This window comes from Setaria italica, chromosome IX (assembly GCF_000263155.2).
Source record: "Setaria italica strain Yugu1 chromosome IX, Setaria_italica_v2.0, whole genome shotgun sequence".
Lineage (NCBI taxonomy): Eukaryota > Viridiplantae > Streptophyta > Magnoliopsida > Poales > Poaceae > Setaria > Setaria italica.
The window spans coordinates 4,914,656-4,937,802 of record NC_028458.1 but is presented as its reverse complement, the minus strand read 5'-3'; the positions used below and the strand labels follow the sequence as shown (position 1 = coordinate 4,937,802).

The 23,147-nt window shown below is 45.1% G+C and overlaps 5 protein-coding genes across 5 annotated transcripts; 2 read left to right on the top strand and 3 right to left on the bottom strand.

Annotated features, from left to right (window-relative positions):
- Positions 1–217: 217 nt before the first annotated feature.
- LOC101764849 (cytochrome P450 81D1) lies at positions 218–2,386 on the bottom strand. The gene is made up of 2 exons (XM_004981628.2): positions 1,305–2,386; positions 218–1,141 (listed from the first exon to the last, which is right to left on the bottom strand). Exons 1-2 carry the CDS (start codon positions 2,298–2,300, stop codon positions 527–529), a joined length of 1,611 nt encoding a protein of 536 aa, XP_004981685.2. The 5' UTR covers positions 2,301–2,386; the 3' UTR covers positions 218–526.
- A 5,205-nt stretch (positions 2,387–7,591) lies between these two features.
- LOC101764041 (cytochrome P450 81F1) lies at positions 7,592–9,320 on the top strand. The gene is made up of 2 exons (XM_004981626.2): positions 7,592–8,557; positions 8,654–9,320. Exons 1-2 carry the CDS (start codon positions 7,616–7,618, stop codon positions 9,266–9,268), a joined length of 1,557 nt encoding a protein of 518 aa, XP_004981683.1. The 5' UTR covers positions 7,592–7,615; the 3' UTR covers positions 9,269–9,320.
- Positions 9,321–9,411: 91 nt separating this feature from the next.
- Positions 9,412–12,233, bottom strand: LOC101764446 (TIP41-like protein). Its single transcript, XM_004981627.2, has 8 exons — positions 12,015–12,233; positions 11,271–11,456; positions 10,841–10,931; positions 10,601–10,708; positions 10,472–10,531; positions 10,332–10,373; positions 9,805–9,939; positions 9,412–9,711 (listed from the first exon to the last, which is right to left on the bottom strand). The coding sequence occupies exons 1-8, from the start codon at positions 12,158–12,160 to the stop codon at positions 9,607–9,609; spliced, it is 873 nt and encodes a 290-aa protein (XP_004981684.1). The 5' UTR covers positions 12,161–12,233; the 3' UTR covers positions 9,412–9,606.
- Positions 12,234–12,971: 738 nt separating this feature from the next.
- Positions 12,972–17,964, bottom strand: LOC101763642 (zinc finger protein ZPR1). The gene is made up of 16 exons (XM_004981625.4): positions 17,629–17,964; positions 17,469–17,513; positions 17,338–17,378; positions 17,139–17,220; positions 16,929–16,973; positions 16,784–16,840; positions 16,622–16,681; positions 16,407–16,534; positions 15,866–16,127; positions 15,723–15,789; positions 14,799–14,869; positions 14,600–14,689; positions 13,900–14,008; positions 13,678–13,769; positions 13,495–13,600; positions 12,972–13,272 (listed from the first exon to the last, which is right to left on the bottom strand). The coding sequence occupies exons 1-16, from the start codon at positions 17,767–17,769 to the stop codon at positions 13,172–13,174; spliced, it is 1,497 nt and encodes a 498-aa protein (XP_004981682.1). The 5' UTR covers positions 17,770–17,964; the 3' UTR covers positions 12,972–13,171.
- An 861-nt stretch (positions 17,965–18,825) lies between these two features.
- On the top strand, positions 18,826–22,207 carry LOC101763234 (aspartate-semialdehyde dehydrogenase). Its single transcript, XM_004981624.4, has 8 exons — positions 18,826–19,466; positions 20,587–20,673; positions 20,761–20,805; positions 20,898–20,993; positions 21,112–21,213; positions 21,466–21,552; positions 21,712–21,779; positions 21,899–22,207. Exons 1-8 carry the CDS (start codon positions 18,918–18,920, stop codon positions 21,981–21,983), a joined length of 1,119 nt encoding a protein of 372 aa, XP_004981681.1. The 5' UTR covers positions 18,826–18,917; the 3' UTR covers positions 21,984–22,207.
- The last annotated feature ends 940 nt before the right edge of the window (positions 22,208–23,147 follow it).

Below are 23,147 nucleotides of genomic sequence, written 5' to 3'. Positions count from 1 at the left end.
GCTGCTGCTCCACCATAGCTAGAGCTACAAGCCGATAAGATCTAAACTAAACTCTCCACCAATATCTCTAGGTGAAACCACAGCGATGCGCCCGGTAGTTGCAGTTTAGAAATATTTAGCAGGATGTTAATCTGAACCTCGCCAGCCGATGAATCCAATCATAACGAAACTTAATCCCAACAACACTCGAAAGGGTAACCAAGATTAAGATGCAACAGGCTATTAAGAATAGATCTATCGTCTATTCCGACAGAATTAATAACAATTAATATGTCGTAAACGGCAAGACGATAGAACAGACAAATATCAGCCGATGCAAGCTTAATCAAGGCGGGATAACTGGTGAATACCGTAGATCGAGACAGAAGCGATGCGCCGTAAGTCAAAGATCCAAGATACTTGATAACTGGTAGATGAAACTAGAAGAAACCACAGCGATGCGCCCGGTGGTTAAAGCCTAGAACACTTGGTGATGGAACTTGCAGCTTGCCGGAGATCGAGGTCGATGCAGCCTAGCATGGAGACATCAGAGCTCCTCAAGAACATCACGCATAGCTGCACGAGGCCTGCACACGGCCTCCAGCGGGACGGCCATGGGGATGGTGAGCCCGCCGCTCTCAGTCATGTCAACCTCGACACCACCAACCCTGTCCCAGTCGAAGCACTGGATCAGCGTGCCGAGAACCAGCCCGACCGTCCGCAGCGCGAGCGTCTCCCCGGGGCACTTGCGCCGCCCCATCCCGAACGGCATCAGCAGTCGGCCCTCGGCCTTGCCGTCCTCGAACCGCTCCGGCCTGAACTCGGCGGGGTCCTCCCACGCATCGGGGTCCCTGTGGATGGCGTACACGTTCACCAGCAGCATCGTGCCGCGGGGCACGTCGTAGCCGCCCACCTTGCAGTCGGCAGAGGACTCGTGCGGCAACAGCAGCGGCACAGCCGGGTAGAGCCGGAACGTCTCGTTGATGATGCACTGCAGGTAGGTGAGGCGAGACACGTCGTCCGCGGTGACCAGGCGAGAGGTGCCCACGGCCGCGTCGATCTCGGCCTGCGCCTTCATGAGCGTCTCCGGGTGGTTCAGCAGGAGCGCCATGGCCCATTCTGTCGTGGTCGACGTGGTCTCCGTTCCAGCACCAAACATGTTCTTCACGTAAAAAGGAGAAATCGACAGTTAAAATGTCTCAATGAGATGGAATTGGTGGCTCAATCATTCAGAAGGAGTACGGTACGACAGAGACCACATGATTTGGGATAACTTTGCTCAAAGTAATATTAAAGCAGGTTAAATGATAGCAAGATGGACTTACCGAACACAGCGACGTGATCATGGTATCCGTGTAGAACTTCGGGTCTAATTTCTGCAAAGAGAGCAGCACGGCAATCATGCTCTTCTTCTCACTGTCGCCGCCGCCGCCTCCGTCCTCTCTCTGCCTTTCTGCGTCGATGAGTCGCCGCAGGAACACATCCCTTCGGCTCACCGCGGCCACGAGCTTGTTAATCGCGCCGAACACGTCGAACCACCGCAGCACCGGCAGGTAGTCCCACAGGTTGGCCGTGCTAAGATGCGGCAAGACGTCGTCCATGATCTGCTTATAAACTTGTGCCTCGGGCGACATGTCCGTGTCGGCGTTCGCCTCGGTGCGGGACGTCTTGCTCTGCGCGATGGTCTCCATGAGGACGCTGAGGGAGAACTCGAACAGCCTTCGCTTCAGCTGGATGCGCGCGGCGCCGCCGACCGCCGCCGTGGCCGCGCGGTTCATCCTCCGCACCATGGCGCGCACCTCGGCGGAGATGACGGGGGACATGCAGGCGACGCGGTGCGCGGAGAGGAGCTGCACGGTGGCGACGCGGCGGAGGTTGCGCCAGTGGGGCCCGTAGCTGGCCACGGAGAGCGCGGTGCCGCCGAAGTTGGCGAGCTTCTGAGAGGGGAACAGCGGGCGGTTGGCGAAGGCGACATCGTGTTCCGTGAAGCACTCCTTGGCGCCGTCCGGCGAGGACACCACCACGGCGCGACGGGACGACCCCATGCGCAGGGAGAACACCGGGCCGTGGCGCGCGGCGAGGCGTGACAGCACCGCGTGGAACGGCGTCTTGACGAGGTGGAGGTGGCCGAGGAACGGGATGGCCGGAGGGCTCGGCGGCAACCGCACACTCTTGTTCTTGCCATTGCGGCTAGCGACACCTAGAAGATGGTGGAGGACGAAGAGGAAGACCAGGGAGAGAATGGCAATACAGGCTGCCGGATCCATGGCTAAGTGGGAGCCTAGGCGTGTTGTATTTGCATAGCAGCTTACTTGAACCATATGCCCGTATATATACAGGAAGTGGAAGACATCCGGTGAAACCAGTGGCTCAGACTAAAGATACGATGCTCTACAGCTAAGCTCTCACTCGAGTGTAGTTTCTTCGCCGACGACGTCACGAGGAATTGTAGCTTTCTCTCGACAAGCCGGGCACGAGGTTTTCCGTTTGGTTTGGGCTCACTCCTCTGGTATCATCTTATGGACCCGAGCTTGGCAAGGAGTGGCTGCAGGTCTTCGATTTGGTTTACACTATGCGGAAGCAATGCCAGATTTTGGAAGAGTCCTGAATTTGTCCATTGATGAGATGGCTAGCTAGGTCCAAATTACAGGTAGGAATTCCCTGAACGGCTAGAACACGGTTGTCATCGTTTCTCTACAAATGGCAAAAGCATCCAGGAACCCCTAATCTCTGGTCTCTCTCGAAAAAGAGGTCATGGAATCATTCACATGTCATGCACAGCACATTATGCTCGTGTTGTTGTTGTCAGTATGGATTAACTCAACAGAATATCAAACTATATGTGGGCCTGTTTTCCAGCTCAACTGCGATTTGGGCTGAAATGTCAAACTAAAGCAAAGAAAAGGCAAGGTGGCCCAAGTATAATCTTCCACAGTTCCACTCACTATTCCCTGCTGCTTTGATTCACTTCTTCATCACAATTTGAGTACGTTCACCAAAGGGCATTGTTGAAGATGGGACTTTCCCCCAAAAATTAGGGACCCCCAAAAAAATTTCCCCAAACAAGCCATGCAAAATTTTTACTAGCACAGCCATGCAAATATATATATCTAGATTGAGTTTTTCACTGAATCATAAACTCGTTTTTTTTTTTGAGGAATGAATCATAAACTCGTTGAAGCACGTCCAGTTGTCCACTGATGTTACTGGGGGTTGCATGCTCTTTGAATTGCTTGATGATTTCTGCCGTGATGGCTTCAGTACGTCTCGCGTAGTTCCTGTTGCCAAGCAGTGCACAACATTGTCTCCTCCGGTGATGCCACCATCCGGAATTGAGTTGTCATTTTCAAAGACAACTGATTTCATGGTTTGGCCTTCGAAGTGAACTGATGAAATGATCACAGCTTATGACTGAATAGGTCTGTTGATCACAAATATAAGGTCCTATTGATAAACCAATAGTTTGTTGTCAGGAGTATTCGGTTTGTGATCTATTATTTGTAGAGAAAAAAAATCGATACCCTTGTCTTTTAGTAATTCTGCAGAGCCCTTATGGTTGCATTGTGGTTTATGATTATACAATGAGACCCTGTTATCTGTTGATGAATTAGTGTCTTTGGATTTAGTATTGTCGTGATTTGTACATCTAGATTCTGTTATCTTGTGAACTGGGTTCCAGTTCTTATTTCCTTGGAAATGAGGACTCAAAATTAAGTCTCCCTCATTCGATTTCGTTACAGTGGTCAGAGGATAAAACTGAACATGGTCGTGTATATATAACTAGCAACTAGCAAGATGGCCTGCGCAAATAGCGCGGGTAGCTAGCCTTTTGTCATGCTAATATTAAGTTCTTTTTGCATGAAATTAAATGTACTAAAGTAATTTAGTTTTGTCAGTTCATATTATGTTCATAGATCTACTTGCTCCCTGGGTACATGGCACTTCCGTCGTTTTAGTATATAGATCTCTTTGCCATGGGGTATTATGTGCAAGATGTCACATCTTTTTTGTTTTTGTAAAATTAATATTGGTTTGTACATTTGAAGGGAACTAACCAACTGAAAACACTGAGTTTGTTGTTTTAGATTTTATTTGTGATGGTAATACACTTTATTTAAAAAATGCATAAGATTATAATAAAATATTAATATTTTACATTCGAACGCAATAGTACTATCTTGTTATATGTGAGATTAATTAATTGTAATTCTTTTCGGATAGTCTAGCATTGCTTAAATGAGTAATCCAATAAAATTGTATGAAGATGGTTCAACATAGTTATTTTGGCCCAACTCACCTAGACCTCCCCCCCTCTCTATCTCCCTCCCTCTCCCTCTTCCTCTCTCCCTCCTCTCTCTCTGAGGTATGGTTCAACTTGTCAACCTTGTCTAACATCTCCAATGGTGTACCCTCTCTTGGAGGCTGGAGCTGCCACTATGGTGTTCAAGAGGTGTGGTTCAAGTTGTCAACCTTGTCTACTTTCCATGGCTGTTTTCCTTACCAATCCTTCCTCTCTAACTATGTTTTTAGCATCATCTTCTTATCTGACAGGGTCTTTGGTCCAATCTATCCAATCTTGCTAGTATCCAATCTCTTTTTACCAAACATCACAAATAGCACAAATAGCACGGCTTGATTTGTTGTTTTGTTGTTTTATCTTTTCAGAATTCTTATCCAAAACATGAAAAAAGTGTCCTAGTATTTGGACATATGGTGAAATTAAAGAGCAAAACACGAAAAGTGGAGATTATGTTTTACTTTAATTTGTACTCCTACAAATCCCTCCTTTTGTTGCCCGTATCTGTTACTTTTTTTTATTTCGATATGGATTCTTTTTATTCTACTTTAATATAATATTTTTCATTATGAATTAGTTCTTATTAGCCATATGTTTAGGTCCTTTTCTTCCCAATACACATATATCTTTGTTTAGCCTTTTTAACCAAAAACTTACATATTTATTTGTACCTATTTGACATACGCTCTAATTTGGTTATTTTAATTTTGAAGCCATATGAAAACCAAACTGGTAATTTTAGTTACTATATAATTTTAATTAAATTTGACAATGTTAATTAGTGCGGAAGCACGTTTGGATTAGAGCCGACGATTAGTGCGCCTGCATGCTATGTGTCCAAGCCAATCTATTTTCATGCTCACACGAGGGTTAGAATCAAGATGGAGGCGGGCAAATCCTATGCCAAAAAGTGGGTCCGTCCTCACATTGCATGGCAGGTGTGGGCGAGAACCAAACAACTAAATTGATGTTTCCTTGTATGGTTTCCATGATCCCCTTTCCTCTATAAATTACAGAAGTCTCTCTCTAATTAGGCGCATCTTTGCCAGAGATCAAGAATAGTTTCCTCTCTCATGCACCAGCCATCACCATTAGTCAAAAAACCAAATTAATTATCCTTTTTTGTGACGGTTTCCATCTCTTAACTTACTCTTTCTGCAAAATTAGCATCCCATCTCATCAATGCATCATCATTATCATCTGCATATCAACCACGAAAACGAATAATTTGTCAATAGATGGTTTTGGCCTTCACACCATTGATGAACCGCTGCAGCAATGCCTGTCGCTTTGATCTGGAGCACCTCCCCTCGAAAAAAAACTGTCCTCCATCGCATCTACTCCTCTCCCATCATCCACTAAAATGGGTTCCAGTTCTACTGTCATGTATAGTTGTTTCCTACTCTCCCAAGTTACTAATCGTTTTGACTTTTCAACATACATGACTTTTACTATGTATCTAGACATGCATAGTATATATCTATGTGCATATCAAACAGTATATATTTAGGAAAACCAAAATAAATAATAATTTAGGATGGAGGGAGTACTCATTATTGTTTGGCAGGCTGAAAGGAGGCAGGCACTAACAACTTTCTTTTTCTCTCTCCTCAAGAGAGGGTTATTTCCTTGCAGTGCACCTGCACAAAAGAGCCGTTGCAAGGGAGAAATTATATAACTTATGCATCGCGTGGCCGCCCTAATCAAGTTCTTGGTTGGTAGATTAATATTGTTCTCCTTTGAATAGAGTTACCCTTGCATTATTGAGCAAAGTAAGCTTCACGTCCAAATCGTGTTGCTAGTTCGACCCTAACCCCCGCTTAAATCATGCACGGTGCATCTCATCGCGGGTTGAGCTCCTCCCCCACCACCCAAGTGATTTTCTCGTCATTGCATTGCTTGAGCTTATTCTCAGCCAAATCAAGATCGTCATTAGCACGTGCACGTGCGGACGTCCTCGGCAAGCTGCACGTCACGCAGCAGGTGACATGCATGGAACGGATATGGTAGTCGACAGCTCAACGGCGCATATCCATGGCAGCTCTTTTGCCAGGTCTGAACTATTATATATATATATATATATATATATATATATATATATATATATATATATATATATATATATATATATATATAGTTGTACATATTATTGCCATCTATATATAACAAATCAATATGAAACGACTCTTTGGATTGCCATCTGTATATGACAAATCAAAATAAGAGGAATCTTTGGATTAATTTAGATCGTCATAAAATCCAACGGTGTAAAATCTTCTCTTTTTTCAGATTAACGTGGAATTTCTAGATTCTCTTGACGAGCGTGGTGGCTTCTTTTAATAATGTTGTATTAAGATAATAGATCTCAACTTGATACTTTCGAACGTGCTTCTGTTGTCTAAGCCAAACATCATCTCTCCTAGCACAGTACCACCTCTTCATCGCTTTGGTCTGGTTTGGTTCGTTTGCTTATTTTTAAGCACCCGTCACATTTTAGATACTAATTAGGAGTATTAAACGTAGACTATTTACAAAATCCATTACATAAGTGGAGGCTAAACGGCGAGACGAATCTATTAAGCCTAATTAGTCCATGATTTGACAATGTGTTGCTACAGTAAACATTTGCTAATGATGGATTAATTAGGCTTAATAGGTTCGTCTCGTTGTTTAGCCTCCACTTATGTAATGAGTTTTGTAAATAGACTACGTTTAATACTCCTAATTAGTATCTAAACATTGATGTGACACTTGCTTAAAAATAAGCAAAGGAACCAAACGCCCCCAAGTTTACGGAACAAAACCCACTTATTTTCTAACCCAACCGTCTGTCCGCCGCCAAGTCTAGCGCTCCTGCTACTCCCCATCCGTGCTGCTCAACTGCTGCTCAAATTCACAGCACGACTATCGTCAGAAATCCACAATGTTTGCCGACGAGATTGAGTCGCAAATGGTATTAGTCGCCGCTCCGCTATGTGCAGTAAAACTATATCTTAGCCGCATTACTGTAAAGATATAAAATAGAGTTGGTTGGACTTGGATATCACAATATACTTAACTTTATTTAATTCAAAAACTACATTCAACTATTTTCATGTGATATGTTCGTGCTTGCTCTCACACTATTATTGCGTTATTGATGCTTGTGGGTCTCAATATGTCTTAAAACAGCATATTATTAAGATTAACATCATGTTGCCCATGCTTTGTGTATTGCATTAGAAATCTTTTGCCGCCAGCAACGACATAACATCACTTAACTATCGGCTATAAAAGAATGAGATGCACATGCCAAGTCGTCCGTGCATACGCTGCCATGCAACACGCCCAGACTTAACCATGGATAAGGTGGCCTACATTGCCATCTTCCTCTCCTTCGTCTTCCTCTTCCTTGTGCGCCATCTCCTACGCCGTCCCGGCGGCGACAACCATGGCAAGAGCAAGAGTATGCGGCTACCGCCGAGCCCTCGAGGCGCCCTCCCCTTCCTCGGCCACCTTCACCTCATCAAGAAGCCGTTCCACGTCGCGCTGTCCCGTCTCGCGGAGCGCCACGGCCCGGCCTTCTCGCTGCGCCTCGGCTTCCGCGACGCCGTGGTCGTGACGTCCCCGGCGCTCGCCAGGGAGTGCTTCACGGAGCACGACGTGACCTTCGCCAACCGCCCGCGGATCCCCTCCCAGATGCTCGCGACCGGCGTCGCGCTCGGCACAGCCAGCTACGGCCCGCACTGGCGCAACCTCCGCCGCGTCGCCACGGTGCAGCTCCTCTCCGCGCACCGCGTCGGGCGCATGTCGGGCGTCATCTGCGCCGAGGTGCGCGCCATGGCGCGGCGGATCTACAGCGCGACGACCGCGGCCGCCGTGCCGGGCGGCGCCGCACGGATCGAGCTGAGGCGAAGGCTGTTCGAGCTCTCCTTGAGCGTGCTCATGGAAGCCATCGCGCAGACCAAGGCGACACAGCCGAACGCGGACGCGGACACCGACATGTCCGTGGAAGCCCAGGTGTTCAAACAGGTTATCGACGAGGTCTTCCCGCGTATTGGCTCAGTCTGGTGGGACCACCTGCCGGCGCTGCAGTGGCTCGACGTGTTCGGCGTGAGGAACAAGATCCTGGCCGCGGTGCGCAGGAGGGACGCAGTCCTGCGGCGGCTACTCGACGCGGAGCGGCGGAGGCTGGACGACGGCATCGACAACGAGAAGAAGAGCATGATGGCCGTGCTGCTCACACTGCAGAGGACAGAGCCGGAGGTCTACACTGACACCATGATCACGGCCCTTTGTGCGGTGAGCGATTCTTTTGTCCGGTTAATTCATTCGACTACCAACCATAAGTACTCCTCTCGTGACTCACTGTTGCATATTCTCTTCTCTCGTGTGAAGAATCTGTTCGCAGCCGGAACAGAGACGACGTCAACCACGGTCGAATGGGCGATGTCGCTGTTGATGAACAACCCAGGGACCCTCGACAAGGCGCAAGCAGAGATCGACGCGGCCGTCGGGCACTCCCGCTTGATCAACGCGGACGACCTGCCGCGCCTCGGCTACCTCAGGTGCATCGTCGCCGAGACGCTCCGCCTCTACCCCGCCGCACCGCTGCTGCTCCCGCACGAGGCGTCCGCGGACTGCAAGGTCGGCGGCTACGACGTCCCGCGCGGCACGGCGCTGCTAGTGAACGCGTACGCCATCCACAGGGACCCGGCCGTGTGGGAGGACCCGGGCAGGTTCGCGCCGGAGCGGTTCGGGGGCGGGAGAGCCGAGGGGCTGTTCATGGCGCCGTTCGGTATGGGGAGGCGCAAGTGCCCCGGCGAGGCGCTCGCGCTGCAGACGGTCGGGGTGGCGCTGGGGACTCTGATCCAGTGCTTCCATTGGGGCAGAGTTGATGGTTTGGAGGTTGACATGAGCGAGGGCAGCGGACTGACGATGCCCAAGGCTGTTCCGCTGGAGGCCATGTGTAGGACTCGTGAGGCTATGTGCGACGTTCTTCAGAAACTCTGAGATAGAACATCTCGATTCACGGTGTGGCACTGGCACTGGCACTGCACTGAATGAGCTTCTCGTCAGCATGTCCATGCCATCAAATGTATGCTGATTTATACTGGCAAACAGAGAAAGGTTGAACGAAAGATAACGGGGGCGTCTAATTCAAGCATGATGAGAGTAGCATCTACAAGTGAAATATATCTGTTTATTGGCCCAGGCGACATGGGCTATGATGAGTTATAACAAGAAGTTCAATCATGTTAATGCAACAAAAGCGTGCATCTACAACATGTGGCAAGCAAAAGAAGCCACAATAGAACATTCATGATGTACACACGGTAGGAGCCTTTGGGTCAGCTGGGTATTTTCAGCTTCTGGGTCTTCTGCATCACAACCGGAAGTTTCTGAGCAATAAGATTTGGATCTGCATATGCTGCGGAGTCGGAGGGATATCCTTTCTGCATTGTAGAAAAGGGACAAAAGATCAATATGTTCCAACAATGTTGACATGACCTTATTCAAAGAAAGTGCTTGGTTGAGTGATGGCATACCGCAGACAGACTAGCACATGTTGCTTCCCTCCAGCAGCATTCTCGGAGTACCACGGGTTTGGCTCCGTCACCATTTCCAAAAGAACAATGCAATCGAGTGTCCCTTAATCTCATCAGTACACCATCAACCCTAAGCTGTTATCAATAGGCAATTATTCAGCAAGAACAATTTGTAGAAAAGAATCTTGAAAATTCCATAGATGACAAAAACTATGTCTGAATTTTTTTTTATTTTTTTTTTGGGGGGGGGGGCATGATAATTATATATGCCTCCTCAAAAGTTTTATATTTTCTTGTTTCAAAGGGATCGATATAAATTCAGTTCTAAGAGGAGCAAAGTTAATTAGTAGCCATCTATTCACAGGCTTACTGAAAAATCTTGGGTTAAGGGGAACACTGGGGCCAAACAGTTGTTAACCCTAAGAACTGCAAGAGGTTCCATCTTATATACAACAACACATAACCCTCAGAAATTATCTTTGTAATAATGAAACATCAAATTTAAAACACAAGGCAGTAGAACATACCCAAAAACGCAAAAGCAGAAACCAACCGGTGGGCATTACCCTCTACACATACACAACCAAGAATCATATTAGATTAGTTGAACCAAAAGGCAATGTTGTCACACGGACATTACAAATAAGCATCACTGGGATTCACTTACCACTCTCACTGTAAGAAAAGAAATTCCATTGTCAGCTAATTCATCTTCATACAAGATAACCTACATATATCATGTCAGGGGCGAGCCAGTATATACATAAATCATGAACTATCTGTTCCGTGCCCATACCTCATCATAGAACAGAATAGGCTCTTTTGCTGAAAGGGCAACAAGGTCAATCCGATCATCAGTATCCTCCCAACACAAAGTGCTGCATCCATCTAAACCTGCTTGCGTCTGGGAAAGAAATTTGTACAAAACAAGAGATATTTTTCAGTGGAATACACCAGTAAAAAGGTGAAAGGGCCAAGGAACAAATATAAAATTCTAAAATCAGATTAAATAATTCAGCTGAGATCGTGTCCATACAGTGCCTGAGTTCAGAACCACAGCATCACTCCCACAGTATGGTGTCGTAAATGTATAGTCATAATCAAGTATCACCTGATCAGAAGGCTTGCTGCAAGAAAACAAGAAGCATTTTTTAATAAACTCACAAGTTACACATGATACTTTCATCATCTGAAATTTTTTTCAGCTAAGACCAAAATAAACACCTGAAAGTTTGCACTTCTACTTCTCTTGATACAATGCACAACACAAACAAAATAATATCTCTTTAATCATATTTATTCACAAATCTGTATTTCTGACCAAAGCTTCAAAGTTCATACTTCATACTGTAAGACAAAATGAACTGCTTTGAAACAGGGTGATGCTAAGCGAACCCAACATCTTTCAATACAAATGCTTAGTAATATGACTTAGAGTAAATAAAGGAACTACAGTTATAGACGACCTTCTGAACTTCCATTTTGCTGCAGCAGGAACCTCAACAGGTGGCAATGCCTCTTTCTTCCATGCCTTGAGTGCATCAAGCGCATTGAAATGCAATTTGATGCCAGTTTGATTATGTTCAAGGGACAGGAAACTCTCTCCAAAAACCATCTCAGGTAAATGTGTTGTTTGAAGTTCGTCTTCAAAGCTGAACAACAAAGCAGGCATTACAGAGCTTAACATTAGCTTTCTCAAACAGCAATATTTGTCTATTGATAACAAAACATTCAGAACTCTGATGGCTGTACAGATGTAGTACCAGTAGACGATGGATAGATCCAATATTAACTAGTAATCATGGTGCGCTTCCTCATTGGTGACTTTTAACGTAGCAGTGATTGAACAGATACACTCTATAGTTACTCTGTGTATATTTCTGACTGAGTGTAACAATAGATGATAATATTGACCCCATTGATTGATGATCAATTATCACCAATAATACAAATAGGGAAACTTCCATGAACCCAGAACAAAAGAGCCAAATGCCAAATGAAATCTATAGGGAAATGGGAATAAATCGAATCGAAGGGAGGGGCAGACAGTGAAGTTACACGCAAATTGATCAAATACGTTGGAGCGCTACTACAACAAACGTGATGTTCTACCTATTGGGAGCTCCAGTTTCAGTTTCCAGCCCTCTACATGGACGAATCGAACGAACAGAGAGCGGAAGGGCTAGGGTTTAAGGCGGGGTGGATCGTACCGTTGGAGAGAGGCGGCGTTGAGGATGGGGCCCTTGTGGGACTGGATGACCCACCCCTTCACTCTCACGCCGCCGGGAATCGCCTCCGCACCCGCCGCCTTCAGCTCCGCGGCCGTCGGGCCCTCCCACGCCGCCGCCGAAGCCATCTCCGTCGTTTGCTTCGCAAGGCTGCGTGATGCTTCTTCGGATGTTCGGCTGCTCAGAGGGGGAGTTCGCAATCGCAATAGCCAATACCCCCTTTGTACTGCAGCACTTGCCGTTGTTTGCGGACCATTCGATAGGATTTCAATGGTTATGATTCGCTGCTGCACATTCCCTTCATCGCAGGAAAACGGGACGATGAATAAAAAAAAAGATAAATTTGTGAGAAATTTTGGCCAATTTAGTACCTGAACGTTCTGATGATAGCTAGTTCCTGGATCAAAATTTACGATGCACGACAGTTAGTTTCGTCAAAAAAAAAAGTTGGCAGGATTATCAAAGGGGAAGAATATACATGTCCACCTTTTAAATCTCATACAGTCATGTTTAATCACTAATCAGAGTGGCAGGGGTTATATACTTAAATGGGTTATACAAGTCTTCTTGGAACTATGATTCATACTCGCTATTTAGATCTTGCAACTAGATTGGAAAAAGAAATTCAAGTAGTTCTCACTAAAGAAAAAGAAATTTTCTTCCTTCCAATTTTGTTTGCCCAAAAGACAATTTTTTTCTCTTCAATAAATGATCATCAAGCAATTTCCGCCTTTTGTTTAGCTTGAGACTCAATCGTCGTGGCTCTTGTATGAATCGAAGGTTTTAATTAAGCCAATTCATAGGATCCAAGAAAATTTCTATCAGAAAACCACTATAAAATTTTATTTGATTTTTTTCTTTTTCTTTGTTATTTTTCTTTTTTTAATATAGCGCGCACTTTCCCTAAGGGGTAAAATACTATTGCAGGTTTAGTGGAAGTCAACCATCAATCATAGATAACACTGTTCAAAACTTTGAGGGTTCAAAACACCGTTAGACACTTAGACAACACATTACCGCTCGAAGGTTATTGTTAGATACAAAAGTAATGAAATGTACACACGGGGGTTTGAAAAAGTTAATAAATAGATAATGTTACAAGCTACAACAATACTCTCAGCACAAGATTAAAACAAGAATCATGTGCTGGTTGTGTTGTAAGCGTGGTCTGCAGAGGAAGTATCCATGTCATTCAAGCCAAGTTCCTCATTCTGCTCCCAACTCCTCTGATATTCCTCAACTGCAATCCACAAAGAACAACACATTCAGTACACGAACAAGTAATAATACATTTAGGCACATCCATCCTTTAACTGCCAGTATGCATGCTAAGTAAAAATAGATATTCCCTAAAAGTAACAGAAATCAGTCAATTTGTTTAAAAGTGAGATGCAGTCATATCAATTCTCGATATGAAGGGATACACCATCATATATCTTACTCATTGATAAGGTTAACTTACTGGTAAGCTGCTTGTCATCTTCTAACGAATCTGTAGCTGGAGCTACAAATGAAGCTGCCAATCCATCATCAAGGATTAAAGTCCAGGGCTCTTGTAAACTCAGAAGCTGGTAAAACACATACACAAATAGTATCATTAGGATAAAACCTTCCCAGCTAAGCTATTTAAAGAACAACGAATTACCTTGGATAGTCTATCCTTGAAATCATCCCATTTCTTCTTTTTCCATTCCAGTGTGCTATCACCCAGGTGGAATCCATGTATTCTCTCCAGAGCTTTAAGGGGGAAAAAAGCAAAAGCACATGTTCCATTCAGATCCTCTGTTCAGCTTCAAATAAGCATGTGCATAGCATTTTGGTATCATAAACAGAGGGTGAAGGAGTGAATTAAATGAAGCAAACCTACCCTCGCATATTTTCACGATCAAACCTTCAACCGTTGTGACCATACCACCCAACGTTCCACTTGTGAGCTCCAACTCAAGTTCAGGTACTTTCACACTAGCTGAATCTGACTGAAAAACAAACACTCCAAATGAACAAAGTCGTATATTGCACAATGGATCCGATACAGGTTAAACAAAATCACAAATTATGAAATCTGTGTAATGAAAAAGGTATAGGTAGTCAGCTGGTCCTATTGGGCCAGGTTCAGCAGCATGGTCCCTCAGGGTTAGGCTTAGATAGCAATAAGGGTCTCTTTATGAGATCTGTGTAATGAAAAAGGTATAGGTAGTCAGCTGGGCCTATTGGGCTGGGTTCGGCAAGCATGGCCCCTCAGGGTTATCCTGTCAAGTAAAATAGGCCCAGCCGGTTACCAAGATAAGAGCCATATTCAAGTGGGGATAAAGATCGCATATTACAGACCCAAAAGAAGTCAAAATATAAAGAAAGAACAGCCAGTTGTTATGTCCAGCATACAGCAAGATTTTGAAGGATTTACAAGTTGCAGTCAATTTTACTTGACAGGATAACAGGTCATTAACGCCGAATAACCTTGAGTTGTAGTACTAAAGCAACATTAATATCCCTACCCAAGGTTTTTAGTCATCAATCTTGCACTTTTGCACATAGGCATGCGAGTTGTAAACAGGAAACATCCTAACCTTTATGACATCACGAGTGAGGTCTTTTACATTTTGAACACGTAGCGTAGTTTTCTTTCCTTTAGCTGGAATTTCACCCCCAGGCTTCAGCTGATTAAACAAAGAAAAAAGAAAATTTTGAGTTCACAGAATTGTCAAAAGGTACCAGACAGGTAATTTTACAAAACGATCCAGGTAAGACACTCAAACTGAAACTGACCTCTGAATTGCGGTAACCACAGATGTCACATGTTGTTGCCATAACAATCACCTCCCGGAAATATGGGATCTCTAGAAAAGGTCAAGGATCAGATACTTTTTACTTGCAGCATTAAACAGCAGAAAGGAATCACTAAAATGTTTTGTGCCTACATTTAGGAACCTAATCAAAGGGTTGCACTATGCTGCAGGCTCCTGACCACATGAATCGTTATACCTCCCTGTAAGCATGCGTGGTAACCCAACCAAACTATTCCTGTTTAAATGGTGTAAAGCTAAAAAAACCATCCAGAAAAAATGGCATTTATGCCTTGTTCATTGCCCAGTATAGCCCCATCCCAAAACTAGTATTCACCGGTTCAAATCATAAATGCTATATCTGGATCAACCAACAATGGTCCATGTTAATTGAACAGCTTTAGTAGGCTATCAGGAATATCAGTTACTCTCATATACATGCAGGACTCTAAATTGAGTAATTGACAAAGACCTGTATTTTCAACAAGCTAATTCTTGCATGCCACCTATATCTTCAACAACTGGCCAATAATCGCACCCTTTCTGGCTAGTTAAAGGCTATTCACAGCTATTATCTTAGCACCATGAAAAAAAGTCCAATGGAGGGTTTCAACTATGAACAATTGCATGCGAACACGGGCCTTTCATTCAGGTAAGAGATTGATTTTTCTAGTCTTTCTTTTTTGCTGAGAGAACAAACTTCATAACAAAATCAAATAAACATAGACAAGATACATATGCATGTATGCTCCATTCCAAGCTTGATCAGGCAAATAACATAAAGGCTACATAGACATTGTGTGTACTCTATTTCTTTTTTTTTTTTGAAAGTGTGTGTACTCTATTTCTAACTTATTCCACAATGAAATTATGCATGTAAGACAGTAAGTGAGGGAGAGGAGGATACTTGTAGCAAAGAAACGTGTGACACATTCTGCTCCACAGGCCCCACATGATGATGGCAACACATCAACCTATCCAATGAAATTTGTAAGATACAAATAGACATGGTTCTTGATGAGATTAGTGGCAGCAACTATGTAGAAGTACCTCTTCTGGTGCTGCGTATCTACACAGTGCTGCAGCAACTTCATCAGGGTTGCCCTGTGCTATAGCACGACGACCTGCAAGGGCTCCAACTGCGCCATGGGGCTCGGCTTGCAACCCACCAGAATTGGATCCCACTGCTGAAACAGGCAAAACAGCCTCTCCAGGTTGTTCTGGTTCAGCAAGAAAACCAAGTGCTGCTTGCTGTTCACGTGTCCTCTCGTAGAATCTCACAGATAGCAAAGGATCTGATGATGGAGCATGCCTGTAGGTTTATGAAGATTAATCAAAGTGCCAAAGTAAAAAGCTACATGCAAGGGAACACTAAAAAAACATACCTACTATTACTATCTTTCCTACGTAAAATCTTGTAATAGCACACTCTACCTAATTCAGATCACTGTGGGTTATGCGAAAAGACAATGTAAACAATATTAACATAAACGTAGCTCAAGCATTTGTTCTATGATGCCTCAAACAGTGTCTACCATATAATTCTAGATCTCAAATAATATGAATTCTGAGGTATACAAAACAAACTTACGGGTTCTCAATATAGCTGTTTCCTGCAGGATCATCAAGAATAAAGGTAAATGCAGCTTCTCCAGACCCAAGGGATCTCAACTTCAGTAAAAATTGATCGATGGCTTCAGCCTTTTGAGGATCTACTTTCTGCAGGAGATGATTAACACGTCAGTACATCAACATGTGGCTTACTTCAAATTTAGAAAGCCAAGCATACAAAGTGCCAAGATTCACCTTTCTTTCATCTTGAAGAGCCTGCAGCTCATCCACAGCTCGCATAATAATCCCTTCCACCTGATTTACAAGGTAAAAGAATAAGCAAGCTAGCAGCAGAAAAAATATTTGAAAGGAACGTGTTTCCGCGACAAATCAAACACAGCAAGGGATGAAGCGTACAGTAGAACACTTCCCACGTTGAGCTTCTGGAGGAATCTCAAAGTCCAATTCTGGGATCTGTAGATGAGTAAAGTGAGAAGTTACAAAAGCAATGTAGCGCATGAATTTACATGTAAATGTATCGACAAATCAAATATCAGCATACCTTGATAGTTGCTGAATCAGATTTCACAACCTGACGGTTCAGTATCTGCACCAGTACCACTAGTTAGTCACAGTAGGTATTTGAGTAACAGTAATGATTTATTATACCAAATGTTAAACCATGGATAGGTTTGTAACAACAAATTACAAGAAGGCTTAATTTTACTAACAACAAACAAATAAAGAGGTAACCGCTATGCATAAGACATACCTCGCTCTGCCCAGATGGAACCTCCAAGCGATAGCAGCAACCCTTCGGCTGAAGCTGTCCAGCAAACTGAATCTCATTGTTCCTGATGTAATTGTGCGCAAACTGAAATCAGTATCCACCAAATGCAGACAATAGCTCTACCAATCCTACAGTCGGCCCAAGTTTCCAGTAAATAAATAAAAATTGAGCACATCATTACCTCTCACCACAATGCGGGCACTCGAAGGCCATCAGAACCACCTGCAGATTCACAAAGCAAATTTCACGGCTCCTTCTAATCAGTACTAATCAGAGTAAGAAGCTCACGCCATGAAAAAGCACACTACGTACCTCCCGGAAGTTCGGGATCAGCGTTAGAAGCAGCCTCGTGGTGCCCTAAACACAGAGAGAGCGAAGGAACAAGCCTCAGAGCCAGCAGCAAGCATCCTGAACCGAACAGAACGGAAAAACAGAAAACGAGAGGTAAGCCACGGGGTCGGGGGGCACTCACGTTCTCGCCGCAGCGCATGCATAGGGACTCAATCTCGTGGAGCGGCGTGGCGTGCGCCTCCTCGCCGCCTGCCCCGGCCGCCGACTCCGCCGCGGAGCGGAGGTCTACCACCACGCGCCCATCATCGCCGGAGCTCGCCATTGACGCCGTGGAACAGTTGTCGTCGGGAGCACTCGTGGAGGAGACAAGCTCTGTGGAAGCTTCTCGCGATCGCTATGCTTTGTTTTGGCTGCGGTGCTCGTTGGAGACTGGGAGTTCGCCTTTGCAGGTTTGGCGGCCGCGGCTTTGCGTCGCGGCGGGAGGGAGGGGAAGGGAAGCGAAGGGGTAGAACCAAGAACTGGGGCGAATGACCTAGGATCCTCTAGAAACTTGCGCGGACATGGGCTGGGCTGCGATACTGATAAGGACAAGGTTTGCTGCATATGGACCCGGAAGTCTGGAAGGCCGGAAGCCCAATTATTTAATGGTGTTACTTTAGGTCCAATAGAAGCCTACAATTCTGTTATTTTTTTTCTGATAGCACACTATTATCTGTTTTCTTTTCAAGAACACTATTAATCTGTTCTTCTTTTAGTTTTCCTTGGAATTTTGGTTGGCTATAACTAATGTATGGAAAACTGTGAGTTGGACAAATTAGTGTGACCGATAAATTCTAAGTGGTGAGCGTGGCGAAGTTAGTCATAAAAACGTGGACCAGGAGGATGTCGACAAAGTGAAGCTTGCGAGAGTTTGGACACTCAACCAAACACTAGACTAACAAAACTGCGTAGGAATAAGCTTTGATGTGATTTTTTTTTTGCAAAAAAGCTTTGATGTGGAATTGGTAAGCTCAAAATACACAGTACTTTAGTTTAAAGCTTTGACGTCTCCGTTTCATTTGCGTCCTTGGAGGAGAAAATTACTAATAATAACCAGAACTAAAGTAATACACTGACGGCCCATAGCACAGCAGCCACGGCAATGCGCCGCGATGGCAGACAAAACCAGATTCATGGCGGCGCTTACGGCACATCGTCGCCTGTCAGACACCGGCTGACCAGAATCAACGGGTAGCCTTTGCCGTTTTGCTGCACAGCATCAGGAAAAGATCAAGTTGGCCTTGTCTGTCTCTCCGTGAGCCATCGCAGCCAAAACGGGACGCGCCAGCCACCAGCGTCCACGGATTAGTGCGCGCCCACAAAACCCCACTCGATCCGGCACTCTCCTCTCCTCCCTAAAACCCTAATCAAGATCAGTCGTCAGCGCCACCCCCTCACCCACCCCACACCTCAGCCCCGCGCGCCGCCACAATGCAGGCCGCCGCCGCCGTCCGCCACGCGCACCTCCTCGCGCCGTCCGCGGGCCGCTCCCGCCGCCGGCCCAGCACCGTCCGCATGGCGCTGCGCGAGGACGGGCCCTCCGTGGCCATCGTGGGCGCCACGGGCGCCGTGGGGCAGGAGTTCCTCCGCGTCATCACGGACCGGGACTTTCCCTACCGCAGCCTCCGCCTCCTGGCCAGCGAGCGCTCCGCGGGGAAGCGCCTCGCCTTCGAGGACCGCGAGTACACAGTCCAGGACCTCGCGGCCCCGGGGGCCTTCGACGGCGTCGACATCGCGCTCTTCAGCGCCGGCGGGGGCGTCAGCCGGAAGTTCGGGCCCGCGGCCGTCGCCCGCGGCGCCGTCGTCGTGGACAACAGCTCCGCGTTCCGGATGGACCCCGAGGTGCCGCTCGTCATCCCAGAGGTCAACCCGGAGGCCATGGCCAACGTCCGGCTGGGGCAGGGCGCGATTGTGGCGAATCCGAATTGCTCGACCATCATCTGCCTCATGGCTGCCACGCCGCTCCATCGCCACGCCAAGGTATGCACCTTTGGGCACTTTACTTTATCGGTTGTCACTGTCAGCAGCCATCTTTTCACCTTTTTGGCACTTCTCGAAATAACTTTGAGGCGAGGAATGGCTGATACTGAAAAATGTGTAATCCCTATGCTATTGGATAGCGGAAATCCAACATTAATTTCTGGAATTATGCTGCCTCGTACCAAATAGAAGTCTTATCTTTCAAATAAATGATGCTTCCTGGTACCAAACTTCGTGAGTCCTCGACATAACCATGGAAGCCCTGCTGGATCGTTGACTATTAGAAGCTTTTATTTGTTGGATAGTTTGCTGTTAAAGCTGTTGAATGTAAGGTCTAGTTTATCTTCAAGCCTCAGTCAGAAGGCCCTGTGTGCCGCTCTACTGGAGGTCCCTTTTGCAGTTGTTGGCTTTAAGCAAAAGAGATATTAAACGTTCAAAACTCTGTAATTTCGTTGCTGTCCTAGTAATGAAATTCGGGTGAGGTCCTTAGTGGAAAAAGAATAAATGATGCTTTATGTGATCCTTATAGATGAATCAGTTCATCTAACCAACTATTGGCACGTCGAACTTTAGTTCTTTTATAAGGCTTGAACATAAAGGTCATATTACCGCTAGGCAAAATTACAATCACTTATGAGGCTGTTTTGTGAATATTTAATCTTGCAGTGAAGAGGTTTTATCAACCAAAGATGGACAGTATCAATTCTTCTGTATTTTGGGAATTCTAGTATTCTTCGTCTGTCTGAAGAATTTATGTGCATTATCCAATTGATGGTGTCACAGCTTGTGCATTTTGTGTCCAGAAACCTTTGGAGGTGATTCAGGTTTGCAGTAGAGATTACATTGATTAGTTTGGTATACATGTGCTTTGTATGAGGTACAGTATTTTTGCATGTGCATTATCCAATTGATGATGTCACAGCTTGTGCATTCTGTGGCCAGAAACCTTTGGATGTGATGAATCATACTAAGGTTTGCAGTTGGGGTTACATGTGCTTTGTATGTGCTACAGTATTTTTGCAGCATGGTTTCTGTTGCTTGACGGCCTTTTTTAGCATGTATGGTTTGCTTGTTGGGTGCATTTTGCAAACAAATTAATGGCCATTTGTTAATTTGGCAGGTGTTAAGGATGGTTGTTAGCACTTACCAAGCCGCAAGTGGTGCTGGTGCTGCAGCAATGGAAGAACTTAAACTGCAGACTAAGGAGGTACAATTTTTTTCTTCTTCCCTATGTTGATCTTTCCAGTTTTGATGTTTGTTTGGTTACACACTCAGTGATCTACACTTCATTTAGGTCTTGGAAGGGAAGGCTCCGACATGCAACATTTTCAAACAACAGGTTGTTCTTGCTTGCAAAATGCACTGTCCTGAACACATAAAGTTAATTTAGTCATGAACTCTTCATCCTGAATATCTCTGTCCCTTGTGCAGTATGCTTTTAATATATTTTCGCACAATGCACCAGTTCTTGAAAATGGGTATAATGAGGAAGAAATGAAAATGGTGAAAGAGACCAGAAAAATCTGGGTAAGTCTTTGTGTCATTGGTCTGAACAACTTTGGAGTCTGCATTACTCTCTGCCAAATTTTTCTCTCATTGTGACAATTTGAGATGCCTTCTAACTTTTAAGCTCCTCCATTCCTAGAATGACAAGGATGTGAAAGTAACTGCAACATGCATACGGGTTCCTGTGATGCGTGCACATGCTGAAAGTGTCAATCTACAGTTTGAGAAGGCACTTGATGAGGTTAGTATCTGCATGCTATGTGCCAGCTAGCATTAAAACTTTTCTGTTTCTAGCAATATCTTTATTGGTATTGTACTATTCTCTTTGACATTTTTTGCACTGAGTGGTTATTCCTTGGGACCTGATACTTGTCATCTAGGCAGTCAATTTATTTGAGTTTGAGGTTTTGAAAGAAAACCAAAATGCTGCTTGCTAGCTATAGTATTTCTGCAACTTCTGAACTTGTGTTCTTTGTGCATATGTACGTTGAAGGATACTGCCAGAGAAATTCTGAGGGCTGCTCCTGGTGTTACCATTGTTGATGATCGTGCAGCTAATCGCTTCCCTACGCCACTAGAGGTAACTGGACATTGTTTTCATTGATTTTATCTCTGCCCATCAATCTAAGACCAGTGTGGATGCTATTGCCAGTCCCTCATTTCATCCACAGAGCTCCTGCCTTCAGTGGAGAAAGTTAGGAAGATGATTACTAACAAAAAGTAATCCTGTATATTTCAGGTATCAGATAAAGATGACGTAGCAGTGGGTAGGATTCGCCAGGACTTGTCACAAGATGATAATCGAGGGTATGGGTCCTGTTTAATAGTTGCAGCTATGAACATAGGCACTGTTGTGAATTTGTGATACACTACCTGTATATGATATTGAATCTTCACACTCAGCCTAATCATCTACACTATGGCAGGTTGGACATATTTGTCTGTGGCGATCAGATACGTAAAGGTGCTGCGCTCAATGCTGTTCAGATTGCTGAAATGCTACTGAAGTGATTACCCTTTTGTATCTCCCTCTGTTCCTAATTGGTGTAAACATTGCTGAAGTGTTGTACTCGGGTTAGTTTTGAGCTCAATTTTGGTCGCCTATTCTGTAATCTATTGTGCGAGTGCAATAATTATGAAACGTGCTTGAGTCATCTGTTGCACACAAAAGTGCACTAGGAAGTTGGGAAATAATGAGTCATCCTTATTCAGCACTCTCGCTCATATCTTGTTCAGATTTTGACTCAGATTCATCTAACACTTTCCTGTGCAAGAATAGGGTCTGATGTAACCTGATCGTGAAGGCCCCCTCTCTAGGGTAGGAAGCATCTGGTGCCGTAATGTTGTGTGTTCAGAGAAATATGTGCAACAGTATGAAATGAGATTTGGGACTTTGGGGGGAAAAGTTAGGCCGCTGAACTTATGTGGCTGCACGATGTTCGGTTGTTGGCTTGCTGCTGCATATATCGATGTTCGGTTGCTGTTGTATCCTGAATTGATGTTATATGAAATAAGTAGGGAGTTCTTGCTTCTTCTGTACATTAGGCTTTATTTCAACGGCTTTGTGTGGTTTGGTGGTCTTAATTCTGTATACAGCATAACATGCTGTAAGATATTGATGACATTGGGAAGGTCATCTTTTCTTTCTTTACTGCTCAAATAGCTTTGCAGAAGAGGTTGGCTGCATGTGCTCGCCTGCTGCATCTTGTATGTAACCACTCATCACCGAGGGGTTAATCGGGGTCACCTCGAACAGATTAATCTTGTGTTTGTTAGAACTAACTGTAATTAGCAATATACTATAGCACACTAGCGTAGTAAAATTATTGCAGCCTCTAGAAAGCTCGTTCCCATTCGGGCGCAAGTAGCAAATCTTGTGTAGTGCTGAGGGCAAGTCGCCACCTGCTACATGCAGATGCAGGTCATTTGGTCATCCTTTCTTGCAGCTATGCTCTGATTGTTCGATGTTCAGTAAAGAAGTTTCACTGTGAAATGTGGTGGCCAGCTAGCATTCTTTTATAGTCCTCGACAGCAACCTCCGGGCAGTCGGGCACTGTCCTCGGCAGTGACCTGTTTTTTACTGCTCACGGGTACCGCGGAACAATCAACGATGGATCCCACATTTTCCACTCTGAGGTCTGAGCTCCCAGTGCCCAGCTGCACCGCACCTAGTAC

What these genes read in the sequence shown, in the direction of transcription:
- LOC101764446 (XM_004981627.2), bottom strand. Translation starts at nt 12,160, where the DNA reads ATGGCTTCGGCGGCGGCGTGGGAGGGCCCGACGGCCGCGGAGCTGAAG. An exon ending in AACGCCGCCTCTCTCCAACG is followed by an intron (nt 11,457 to 12,014) that starts GTACGATCCACC and finishes TTTGTTGTTCAG; the next exon opens with CTTTGAAGACGAACTTCAAA. An exon ending in TGGTTCTGAACTCAGGCACT is followed by an intron (nt 10,709 to 10,840) that starts GTATGGACACGA and finishes TTTCTTTCCCAG; the next exon opens with ACGCAAGCAGGTTTAGATGG.
- LOC101764849 (XM_004981628.2), bottom strand. Translation starts at nt 2,300, where the DNA reads ATGGTTCAAGTAAGCTGCTATGCAAATACAACACGCCTAGGCTCCCAC. An exon ending in TGATCACGTCGCTGTGTTCG is followed by an intron (nt 1,142 to 1,304) that starts GTAAGTCCATCT and finishes TTTTACGTGAAG; the next exon opens with AACATGTTTGGTGCTGGAAC.
- LOC101763642 (XM_004981625.4), bottom strand. Translation starts at nt 17,769, where the DNA reads ATGGCGAGCTCCGGCGATGATGGGCGCGTGGTGGTAGACCTCCGCTCC. An exon ending in TGATCCCGAACTTCCGGGAG is followed by an intron (nt 17,379 to 17,468) that starts GTACGTAGTGTG and finishes GTGAATCTGCAG; the next exon opens with GTGGTTCTGATGGCCTTCGA. An exon ending in GATACGCAGCACCAGAAGAG is followed by an intron (nt 15,790 to 15,865) that starts GTACTTCTACAT and finishes TTCATTGGATAG; the next exon opens with GTTGATGTGTTGCCATCATC.
- LOC101764041 (XM_004981626.2), top strand. Translation starts at nt 7,616, where the DNA reads ATGGATAAGGTGGCCTACATTGCCATCTTCCTCTCCTTCGTCTTCCTC. An exon ending in TGATCACGGCCCTTTGTGCG is followed by an intron (nt 8,558 to 8,653) that starts GTGAGCGATTCT and finishes TCTCGTGTGAAG; the next exon opens with AATCTGTTCGCAGCCGGAAC.
- LOC101763234 (XM_004981624.4), top strand. Translation starts at nt 18,918, where the DNA reads ATGCAGGCCGCCGCCGCCGTCCGCCACGCGCACCTCCTCGCGCCGTCC. An exon ending in TTGAGAAGGCACTTGATGAG is followed by an intron (nt 21,214 to 21,465) that starts GTTAGTATCTGC and finishes TGTACGTTGAAG; the next exon opens with GATACTGCCAGAGAAATTCT. An exon ending in TCACAAGATGATAATCGAGG is followed by an intron (nt 21,780 to 21,898) that starts GTATGGGTCCTG and finishes ACACTATGGCAG; the next exon opens with GTTGGACATATTTGTCTGTG.